Source organism: Topomyia yanbarensis, chromosome 3 (genome assembly GCF_030247195.1).
Source record: "Topomyia yanbarensis strain Yona2022 chromosome 3, ASM3024719v1, whole genome shotgun sequence".
NCBI lineage: Eukaryota > Metazoa > Arthropoda > Insecta > Diptera > Culicidae > Topomyia > Topomyia yanbarensis.
In genome coordinates this window covers 86,272,645-86,284,663 of record NC_080672.1, presented here as the reverse complement: position 1 = coordinate 86,284,663, position 12,019 = coordinate 86,272,645, and the positions used below count along the sequence as shown (strand labels likewise).

General features: G+C 42.8%; 1 protein-coding gene across 3 annotated transcripts in view; it reads left to right on the top strand.

Annotated features, from left to right (window-relative positions):
* LOC131693914 (protein CBFA2T2) overlaps nt 1-12,019 on the top strand; it is a 264,194-nt gene that overhangs the window by 230,175 nt on the left and 22,000 nt on the right. For all 3 annotated transcript variants that reach the window (XM_058982181.1, XM_058982179.1, XM_058982180.1), the window contains 2 exons: nt 4,920-5,362; nt 5,436-5,582. In XM_058982181.1, the coding sequence (XP_058838164.1) occupies nt 4,920-5,362; nt 5,436-5,582 (590 nt within the window). The remainder of the gene's footprint in view (nt 1-4,919; nt 5,363-5,435; nt 5,583-12,019) is intronic.

The window sequence follows — 12,019 nt, the reverse complement described above, 5'->3', positions numbered from 1 at the left end:
CTAGATGATCGATAGGCTCTCGTCAGACCTAGTGGGCCGGAAACCGGTAGTAATAGCGGGAGACTTTGACGCTTGGGCAGTGGAGTGGGGTAGCCGCTGTACAAATAGCAGGGGTCAAGCGCTAATGGAGGCGCTTGCGAAACTCGATACTGTGCTAGCTAATAATGGCTCCGCTAGTACATTCCGTAGAAACGGGGTGGAGGCGTGGATTGACGTAACATTTGCCAACCCGAGTCAGGCTCCAGGCATGGAATAGAGGGTAGACGAAGGCTACACCCATAGCGATCATTTAGCAATCCGCTTTAGGATCAACTATGGTGTGCAGCATCCGAGGGCGGGAGATCCCTGTCAGGTACGCGGGTGGAAGTCCAATCACTTCGACAGCGAAGCTTTCACCGCGGCCCTGGGACTGGAGGCCAACACCGACAGTCTAAGCGGGGATACGCTGGTAGCTGTTCCATCACGCGCGTGCGACGCCACTATGCCGAAAAAACACTGCCAAGAAACGGCAGATGCCCGGTATACAGTGGAGTGCCGAGATTGCAGCTCTACGGTCAGCCTGCCTCAGAGCTAGCCGTAGGATGCAAAGAGCTCGCACCGAGGATTCAAGAGAGAACCGCCGTGAAGTGTTTCGAGCTGCGAAATTGGCTCTTAACAAGGCTATTAAAAGCAGCAAGAGAGCGTGTTTTGACAACCTGTGTGAGAGTGCCAACGCGAATCCGTTGGGTGACGCCTACAGGATAGTGATGGCCAAGACCAAAGGGGGCTCTTCACCCCCAGAACGGTCTCCGGATCGGTTGGCGACGATTATCGAAGTACTCTTCCCGTCTCGAGCCACAAGCCCCTGGCCACCTGCACTACGAGACAGTGCGGGCACGGCCGAAATGGTGGCTCCAGTGACGAATGAAGAACTAATCGCATTGGCTAAATCCCTAGCAATGAACAAAGCTCCAGGGCCGGATGGAGTTCCAAACAACGCTCTCAAGGCAGCGATCATAGCGAACCCGAACATGTTCAGGCTAGCTATGCAGAGAGGCATCTCTGCATAGCTAGCCTGAGTGCCGTTTCCTCGATAGATGGAAAAGGCAGAAATTGGTGCTGTTGCCGAAGCCCGGGAAGCCGCCAGGCGACCCATCGGCGTACAGACCAATCTGTCTGATCGACACGACTGGCAAACTGCTTGAGAGGATTATGCTCAACAGGCTAACCCCGTACGCGGAAGGTACGGACGGCCTGTCAAGCAACCAGTTTGGCTTTCGGAAGGGTAAGTCCACAGTGGACGCTCTCAACTCAGTGATAAATACTGCCGAGATAGCGATCCAACGAAAAAGGTGAGGCATTCGATACTGTGCGTTAGTGACACTTGACGTGAAGAACGCATTCAACAGCGCAAGCTGGGATGTCATCGCGCTCTCGTTACACCGGCTTAGCCTACCGGTGGGTCTGTACCGGATCCTGGAAAGTTACTTCCAGAACCGCGTACTGCTATACGAGACCGATGCCGGTCAGAAAAGGGTTCCGATTACCGCCGGAGTCCCGCAGGGCTCCATCCTAGGCCCGGTGCTATGGAACCTCATGTATGACGGGGTCCTAAGACTGAAATTCCCTCCTGGGGTCAATATCGTCGGCTTTGCCGACGACGTAACCTTGGAGGTCTACGGGGAGTCAATCCCTGAGGTAGAACTAACCGCAGAACACGCGATCAGCACGGTGGAGGAATGGATGAGCGCGAGAGGCCTGGAGCTCGCTCATCATAAGACGGAGGTAGTTATCGTCAACAACCGCAAGTCGGCACAACATGCAGTTATCCATGTGGGAGAAGTCGCGATCACTTCACAGCGAAGTCTGAAGTCTCTCGGAGTCATTATAGACGACAAGCTGATCTTCGGCAGCCATGTCGACTATACATGCAAGAGAGCGTCGACTGCTGTTGCGGCTCTATCGAGGATGATGTCCAACAGCTCAAAGGTGTGCGCCAGTAGACGTAGGTTACTGGCAGGCGTTGCCATATCTATACTCAGGTACGGCGGCCCGTCATGGTCAAGAGCGCTGAGGGTAACCAGTTACCTACAGAAACTGGAGAGCACCTACCGCGTGATGTGCCTCAGAGTGATATCTGCCTACCGCACGGTATCACACGATGCATCCTGCATGATAGCGAGCATGATGCCAGTCAGACTGGTCATTCGGGAAGATGAGGAGTGTTTCGAGCTACGTGGAAATAGAGGAGCCCGCGAGCGCACCAGGGTGACCTCGGTCGCCAGATGGCAGCGTGAGTGGGACAACTCGTCGAAAGGTAGGTGGACTCACCGGCTGATACCTAGCATATCAAGCTGGGTGGGCAGACTCCATGGGGAAGTTAACTTCCACCTGACACAATTCCTGTCAGGCCATGGCTGTTTCCGACGGTACCTCCACAACATCCATTACGCCAGCGAAAAGTAGACGAAGGCAATGAATGTAATAGCGAGGATTATGCCAATCGTCGGCGGCCCGAGAAGCAGCACGAGGTATCTGCTATCTAGTGTTTCGTCATTGATACTGCGATACGGGGTTCCTGCCTGGGGTGCGGCGCCGAAAACCAAGCAGAACCGCGAAATGCTGAACAAGACGTTCCGGCTGATGGCCGCACGAGTGGCGAGCACGTACAGAACAATTTCGTTGGATGCACTATGCGTTATCGCCTGGATGACCCCCATCTGCATCTTCCTGGCGGAGGATAGCGAGTGCTAACAATCGACGAAGCACCAGAAACGTGAGGAAGATGGTGATAATCGATTCGATGGTGACGGTGCAGCAGGAATGGGACAATACAGAGAAAGGAAGGTGGACTTACCAGCTCATCCCAAACTTTTCGATGTGGGTCAATAGAAGCTCCTGTCGTATCTTCATCGATTCGAGCACGCAACGGCACCATTGTGACCGGAGTGTGCGAACGTCGAGGAGACATCGTAGCATGTGGTCTTCGAATGTCTGAGGGTCGAAGCGACGAGTTACTTAAAATGGGTGGACCCGACATCAACCCGGATAATGTAGCCTACAGAATGACACGCGACGTAAACACGTGGAACGCGGTCTACAAAGTGATGATGAAGATCATGACCGCCTTACAGTGAAAATGGTTTCGGAACAGCAATCACCTCCAGGGAACTTTCCGCAGCAGTAGTCTAGATCCACCGCCGAGGGCTAGTCGAGTAGACTGCGACAAAGTATCGAGTATGAATTATAGGGACGCCAGCGAACAGAACGCCACGCTCCATCCTTAATCGCTGACCGACCACGACACCCTACCGGTTGACCCAATACAAATATATCGAAAACTAAAGAAGAATCGTTATCGGGAAAAATTCTTTTACTAGGGAACTCTCCGTCAGCGTAAGCTATATTTACCTCCGGGGACTAAACTGAGTAGACCGCGACGAGATACCACCAGTCGCGGGTCGTCGGCGCACCAGCGAGCCGGACGCCCTGCTCCACCGGAATCGCCGAACCGACCTCGGCTCGTGGCTGGTTGGTTCGGTTTCGGGAGAACTTCTCTCGCCGGGGAATTCTCCGTCGGAGTAGGCTAGGCCCATCGTCGGGGACTAGAGCGAGTAGTTCGCGTTCAAGTAGGGAAGTGGCGCCAAATGGCACAAGGGAGCCGAAGGGCTCAGTAAATTAGACAATCTGAAGTTTGCCGTCCAGATTGTTCTCGTAGAGGAAGAGCACTAATTCTCGACCACAGCTAGCTTTTCTACTGCCATACAGAAATTGCCACGTTGTGTGGATGATTGAAAGCTCGTTGTGTGTCAAGGATGGCTGCTGTAACGCTACTGAAAGAATAAACTACTAAGTAGTTGGATTGGAGTGTGTGTGGGGCACATAAATAAAACTTTTCTTGAAATAATGCCGTAAGATAGTGCTCAGGAGGAATCAGGTTCCGTGCAAGAGTAGTTGTATTAGCGGGTCGGGTGGCTGCCCAAATCCGTCCCCTGAGTTATTGGATTTTGAACATGCTTGTCCTACTCAGGGTGTTTTTGAAAATTGTTTCTGGTCTCAAAATAAAAACATATATACATATATACATGTATACATTTTTTTTCTTGTTGGGTACATTAACCACTGCGACCAGTGTTTTGATCTATTGTGGTAACATGCATACATACATATAGTGTATATATATACAAAAAAGATTCATATCCCCCAGCCACCGAAAAATTTTCTTACTACGCTACTGCTTGTAATTCTTTTGTAAATATTCGTTTTGTTTTAAGTTTGAATAAAATTATCTCAAAATTTTACCATAATGATGAAAAATAGTTTTTAACATGTTTTGCTTGAAGTGATGTCGAGGATTTCTATTCAATTCAATTCATATGAATTTTTCATTCTTTCGAACTTCAAATGGCGATATCCCAAGGACTGCATGGCCGATTGTAGTAGGTTTGAGTTCTTTGGAAGGAATAATAAACGATTAAGCTACAGATTTCAGCTTTTCTTACAAAAATCATTAGCGTAGCAAATCAATAAAAGGCAATGGTGAACAATTTCTGAAATAGCCTTTCACTTTTATACTTGGATTTGTTTCTTATGACCCTGGTAAGCTTGGAAGACCTTTATTTCTTCATATTGAGTAGACACCATGTCTATATTTCAAATAGCTCAAGCTTTAAATACAGGTGCAAAACTACGCATTTACAGTACAATCGTTCATTCCATCATTCACCTATTCGAACTCCATCCAATGAACCAGCAGCGTGATTGATTGAAATTTCAATTAATTTCCCTTTATGCCTGCGCTCGCCGTATGTCTCATCCACTCATCCGCCGATCGAGCGGCTGAATTGGCGGCAGGTTCATATGTTTCTACACAAAGCTTGTCACCCGTCACTACCATCAACTCATTATTCCGTTTGTCTCCGTTTTTCCCGTTCCGCCAGGTAAGGAACAATGTCGAACGCCAGACTCACCGGAAGGAGCCCGCGTCGTGGCGCCACGTTCACCGATTTCGCCCCAGGTGACACAGCATCACAGCACTTTGGTGCCCCAGCCGCCGAGATCCGGCGGTACCGGTTCGACGCAAGTCAGCAATCGCAACGGGAGTTCTTCGCCGCCGGGTGAAATCCCTCCGACGCGGGTACTCAACGGAAGCGGAGGGGCTGGCAGCGGGGGTGGCGGTGGAGGTGGCAGCCTAGGATCAATCACGCCTCCACCAGCGATTACTTCCGCATCGGCTGTGGCAGCAGCAGCCGCCGCTGCCGCCCAGCAGGACACGACCAAGCTGCTGAAGATAAGGCGCTTCCTCGGAGCACTGGTGCAGTTCGGACAGGATACCAATGTCGACATCGGAGACCGAGTCCGGTCGCTGGTGCTGTCGTTGGCGGTAAGTGTGTTGTCTTCAAAGGCGCAAATTGCTCCAAATTAAGCATTGAATTCGATGTACCTTTTGTTTACAGAGTAATGGCCTCACGGTGGAGGAGTTTCAGATTGCCGTTCAGGAGGCCACTAATTTTCCCCTGCGGTCCAATGTTGTTCCCTTCCTCAAGTCACACGTTCCTGTTCTTCAACGCGAAATAAACATTCTTTCCAGAGCTAGCAAACAGGTAAGTGTGGAATTGTGCCATTCCGCTCAGATTGCCTTTCAATAGCGACCCGGTCGGTTTGACCTAAATAGTGTAGAAATTCGTTTATTCACTTCACCCACCTCAAAATTGAGCTGAGAACGGAAGCAAATGGCACGACAACGGTTGCATGAAGCATTTCATGCTCGCTAACATCGCAAATGATTGTATTTCCCAGTACCTACTTCTACGCATAGGCGTCGTGAGAAAGCAACGAATGTTTTGGAACTTTTAAGTTGATTCAAGTTTTTTTCCCTTCCCTAAACTTGTAAAGAAACGGCAGAACATTGTCCTCGCTCTGAACCACGCATTTCTCACGCCTCGGAATAAAGTATTCTGTCTTAGGAAGTAGATTTTTTTCGGAGGGAGCACACAAAAAATAAACATTTGCTAGGAGGATGGTTTGTGTGTTTACATAATAAAACTCGGTAGGATAAAGTACGGCTGGCGTAGGTATTGTCTCCGGAATTCTTTTTGGAATGATAAGCAAATTGCGTTGATTCTGACGATGATGAAGATGATGATATAATTTGAGCCACTCATTGTAACCAGCTGTAAAGGGTTTGTCTTGATCAAGTTTCAAATATCTGGTTGTACGGAGGGTAATCATAAAGGCGACCCCATGCCACCCTATGAGAGTTTAAGCCTCCTAAACCTAGTCGCGGGCAGGGATTCATATAGTCTTCGGTGCCAAACCTGAGTTTGCAGAGAAATATAGGTGGTAGGCAATTAACGAGCATCGCGTGCAACAGGTTGCTGCCACACCTGTCAAGATAAATGGAAACGACGATTCGACAAACGGATGCACCATATTACCCCAACCTACCAACGTCGATGGGTTCCCTAGTAACAATTGAGGTTTTATGGTAGTTTTATAGCTACGCATCAAACTTAAATTGCACTTGTAGCATGCTATAAAACATCAATTGTTACTTGGGTTGTATTTTAATTTTGCATCAATGCATTATATCTGATATCCCAGCTCATTCTCTTCGAAAGGTTTCTTGTGATTTTTTCAAAATAATGTGCATTTCAAAGATAAGCTTGATTTACAATTTATGAAAGATAAAAAAGTAATAATAAACGAATATTATTGCTGTCGTCTATTCTGGGCGCACTGCTTTCCGCTCCTTGTGTTGAATTTCTTACTCGGTGTTGAGCAATGATCAATCAATCTCGTTTTAATTTCAAATCAGTAATTTTGACTTTTATTATAATTTTTATTAAATGAAATTATAGCAATGTGCATCATAAAATGCAACTAGAACGCCGCAAACACAGGAAATATGCACACCAATAGTGTTTCAGTCGTCCAATATCATCGCTAGCTTGTAATTCTCCCAAATAGAACAACGACAAATAAATGGTCGGTGTTAAGTCAGACCGTAGTGACAAAATATTGATTACGAGAAAAACGAGTTTAAAGTTTGAATCGCAGCATCCTATACATTATTATGGGAAATTAATTTTTGCCATAATTCTTGTTTATTGTTACACATTTCAAATCTGGCAAAAGTCGAATGTAGCTGATGTTTTGATGTTTCTCATTTTTTGATATTTTGCGACTTAGTCCGGTCTGACTTAACACCGACCAAATATCGTTACTAATTTCTATTCGTTTGGCCAGCGCTAGGTGCAATATCGAAGAGACTAATGTCATTCTCAATTTCGAAGCGAAAACGAATGTATGGAGGAAATAATGAAATTGAATTTACCCGCATGCTTTGTCGTAGGCCGTTGTCTCATTTTCGGTTTCATAGTGGTTTAGGAAGTAGCATCGCTCGCTCGTCATTTTCGTCAGATTTTGGTAAACGAAAAAAACATTTTTCGACTCTGAAGAAGATATAAGTTGGTTTGGCCGCATTCGCATAGCCCAGACACCATTGAGAAAGAATTTTTTTCCAAGTGTCATTTATGGCAGATTCTGCTTCTCCATACTTCGACATGAATCTTTTAATATAATCCGCACTAATGTGCGGTGCCAAATAGTGTAGGCGAATTTCCAGAAGATCATTATCTATATACACAGGACTTTGGTTTTGACGTTTTCATATTCGAAGTCGTGTTGCATGTTGTTCTTCGCTACGCAACTATCTCCCTCGGATAAATAGTTGAACGTTATAATTACTACATGCCTCGTATGACATGTGTGACACTTCTGTAAGCACAAGCTCCATTTCACCTTGATCAACTGTTCCACCTTGCGCACTGTAAGTCTACGACGGGTCTGCGTAAAGTCTATTGCGATTGTAAAGGACATTTATTTTGTGATTCACTCATTTCACTCGCAGCTGGTAGCATTGGGGCTTTGCTGTGTATCTAAGTTACACGTGCACGCTAGAACGGAGCGGCGCGGCTAGTAAGCAGACTCTGTGGTATGTATTTCCGAGGGTGATGCTGGCTGTTGATTTGGAGGCACCAGGCGCATTCCTCGCGTAATGTGCGCTGATTAGGCAACCGTTGCAACTGAAAAAACAGACAACCCTTCAAAAATTCAATAAATCAAATGCTCATTTAACAAATTAAATTGAATGAAATAAGTTTCATTCAAAAAACTAAAGCGTTTCATTACTTCGTTTTAATTCTGTGTGAGGATGGAACAAAAATAATCTCCGCTTGGATTTTTCAGCCCGTTTCGCAAATTGGTCACATTTCAGACTCTTTATTACAATTTGAAAGCATCAGTTTTCGAGCTGAAACTCCTGTGATTCCATTGTAGAACTACGATCAAATCCGTGATTAACGACGCTGAATCCCTCTGGATAAAGACTCGCCACGTCAATCGTTTGTTTACCATTTATCTGTCAGTGTCATTCCAATCGAGCACGAGACCTATCTGGCATTCCAATCGAGCAGAAGACTTGTCAAATGTTGCAATCTGATGAATGAATTTTGGAAGTTATTGCGATAGTGAGACCCATTCCGCACAAAGGTCATAGTTTACCAGGCAGCGAAAAAACCAATATTTTTAAAACCGGTGGAAGTTTTCTTGGTACAGAACTTCATGATGAAAAAATTATCGACGTTGCAACTTTGCGGTAACTGTAGTATACGAGTCAACTGAAGTTAACGCTGTGACAGTGGTGCTAGTTTGCAGAAAATAATGTTGCCAAACCATTTAGTTGTGATAAGACAGCGAGTCTTTATTCAGTAATTCAGCGTCTTTATCCGTGGTCTTGTTTGATATATTAGCCACCGAAGGATACAATCGCAGCAAAGAGGGTTTATTTGGTGGTCAACTGGGTTATAATATTCTTACACAAGGCAGAAAAGCTAACAACAGACTCGTAATATTTTCAGTAGTATTTAAAGTTTTTACTATCCAATCCACAATGTTAGATAATTTAACCCATTATTGCTATACTATATATAGTAGGTGCTAAGAATAACTCCTATTACTCAATTAATAACGCAGAACAGGCATCATCAACGAGTTAATATTGTTCATATACTCTTGAAGAATATGTTTAGAGAAGTTAGAGTGGTTAAACCGGTGTTTATGTTTTGTTTTTAATCATTTTTCACTTAAGGGGTTACACATTTTTGTCAGGATGAAAAAAATCGATTTTTTGTAAATTAGATATTCTGAAACTACGTACGCTGAGGAAAACTTTCTCAAAGTTTCATTAAGATCGGAATACTACAACTTAAGTTACAGCTATTCATAGACCGCTACCCATTCACCACTTGTAGGCGGTACGTAGTGTTTGATACGCTAGACCGTTGACTCGCTGCACCGACAGTAAAACTCGATTATCTCGGAGTTGTATTTTGTTGAAAAGTTCATCCGCGGCGATCACGATATCTCAGGAACCGATTAACCGATCAATCTTAAATTTTCACTGGTTATTCCTTATAATATCAGCTACTTTGAGTACAAACATAATTTTACTGGTATGACCACATCATTTTTCTTCGATAGGAAAACACAATTTGTGATGCGCGTGAAAAATAAGTTGGGCAATAATGGGTTAATAATTCCAGCACAAAGATGATTCTCGAACTAGATCAAACGAGCTCTTGGCGTTTTCGATGCTGCGGGATGTGCTAGGAACTGTTACAAAACGTCCAAGAGATGTCACTTTCGAAGACCCATCAAGGGACACCTTTTGACCTTTACAAGGAAGTTTAGCAGAGGAAATGTTTCACCTCTTCCTATAACTTCTAGACACTCAGTTACATGTTCCATGTTCAAAGTTTTATTTTGAAAGCGCTTTACAACGACGCACTCATCCAGCTTATTCCACTGACTATTATTTAATCTTCACAATGCGCGATCTACACAATGTGCATTGTAGTCGCGAGGGAATACATGGGATGAACCGTAGAATCTTTCATTCGTGACGTTCTGATTGGTTCCCATTATTCGCTGTGTACCGAAAAAAATTATTTTGTCGTCAAACCCCCATCTGTAGTTGACTCGCGGTTTAATCTTTATCTATCAAAGAACGAACACCGATTTCACCATTTGGGTACGGAACGCGCATGAACTGCTTCGAACGGTACAGTTTGTAGTTTACTAGCGAGCGAAAGAAGCAGGAACCAGGAAGAAGTCAAGAGAGGAAGCGGTTATAGAGGCCTAAAAATAGGACCAGGCTAACTGTATTGATCAGGTATCGTAATTCTCTTACACTCACGCGGGTATTAGTTTATCCAACGTCCAATTTTTCCAAGATGGGTCGCGAAATTCTCTGTCTCCACAAATAGCTCGATAGGATATAGAAACGAAAAGCTCGCATCTCCGGCTATCAAAGCCGAAGATAGTCGTTTCACTAAGAAATAATTGTTTCCCTTTAGAGGGATTCCATGAGAAACCGACCGACCGCAAAATATGACCATCGTCGATTCGAACGAAACTTTGCAGGTGTGTTCGCTGTATGAATCTCCATGATATTCTCTGGCAATTGGAATATTTTGACACAAGAGTAATTTTTCAAAAGGGCGTAAACGTTTCTATGTGTATGAATTTCAAATTTTTTTGTTCGATTACTGTATTTTATACAGCAAAACTATCTGAGAACAAGTTACAGGGAATGAATACTTCTGTCCGAAAAAAATATACACTGAAAAAAATCTCTTTTCAAAAACACAAAAATTTATAATAAAAATTTAAATTGCGAAAAAATCCATTTTTTTAATTTTTTATATTTTGTTAGCAAAAACTTAAAGAGAAAAGAAACATCTTGATTGTGATTGCATGATGGAGAAAAAATCGGTAAAAAAGTTTTTCTAACAATAACTTCGTACATGTTTTTAAATTTCATACTAATTGACATACAAAATTGTAATTTTATTACAGAATATAATTCTAAGCACCATTTAAAATCAAAATGCATTTAACAAAAATCTTCCAAAATGCGATAGTTTTCGAGATATTTGAAATTTTGCTACTTCAAAAACAATTAATTCGTGTAATTATGCTCTTTTTAAAAGTTATTCGTGTTACCCCACCAAAAAATGTCAAAAATTTAATGTTTATCGTTTTAAAGACGTAAAAGCAACCTTTTTAGTGTATTTGGATCATGGAGAAGCTTTCAATAAAAAAGTTTTCCTAACAACAACTTTTGACATTTTTTTATAATTCTTACTATTTGCAGTCAAAAATACAATTTTCTTTTTGAATATGATTCTAAACGCCATTTTAAATTTTAAATCGTTTTCATGTAACTTTAAAATGTTTCACAATATCGCCTTGATTTCAAAGAGAAAGTTGCAGGAAAGTTTACGGGCCTTTTGAAAAACCTATTATTGTTGATGGAGAAACGCGACTAACTTATGAAAAGGTCGTAATAAAACAAAATAATTGTGTTGTTAAAACAAAAGTTAAAATATCTCGAGAACTACTACATTTTAGAAAATTTTTGTTAAGAGCGTTTCGATTTAAAATGGCGTTTAGAATCATATTCAAAAAGAAAATTGTATTTTTGACAGCAAATAGTAAGAATTATAAAAAAATGTCAAAAGTTGTTGTTAGGAAAACTTTTTTATTGAAAGCTTCTCCAGGATCCAAATACACTAAAAAGGTTGCTTTTACGCCTTTAAAACGATAAACATTAAATTTTTGATATTTTTTGATGGGGTAACACGAATAACTTTTAAAAAGAGCCTAATTACACGAATTAATTGTTTTTGAAAGAGCAAAATTTCAAATATCTCGAAAAATATCGCATTTTGGAAGATTTTTGTTAAATGCATTTTGATTTTAAATGGTGCTTAGAATTATATTGTGTAATAGAATTACAATTTTGTATGTCTATTAGTAGAAATTTAAAAACATGTACGAAGTTAATGTTAGGAAAACTTTTTTACCGATTTTTTCTCCATCATGCAATCACATTCAAAATGTTTCTTTTCTCTTTAGGTTTTTGGTAACAAAATATAAAAAATTAAAAGAATGGGTTCTTTTGCAATTTAAATTT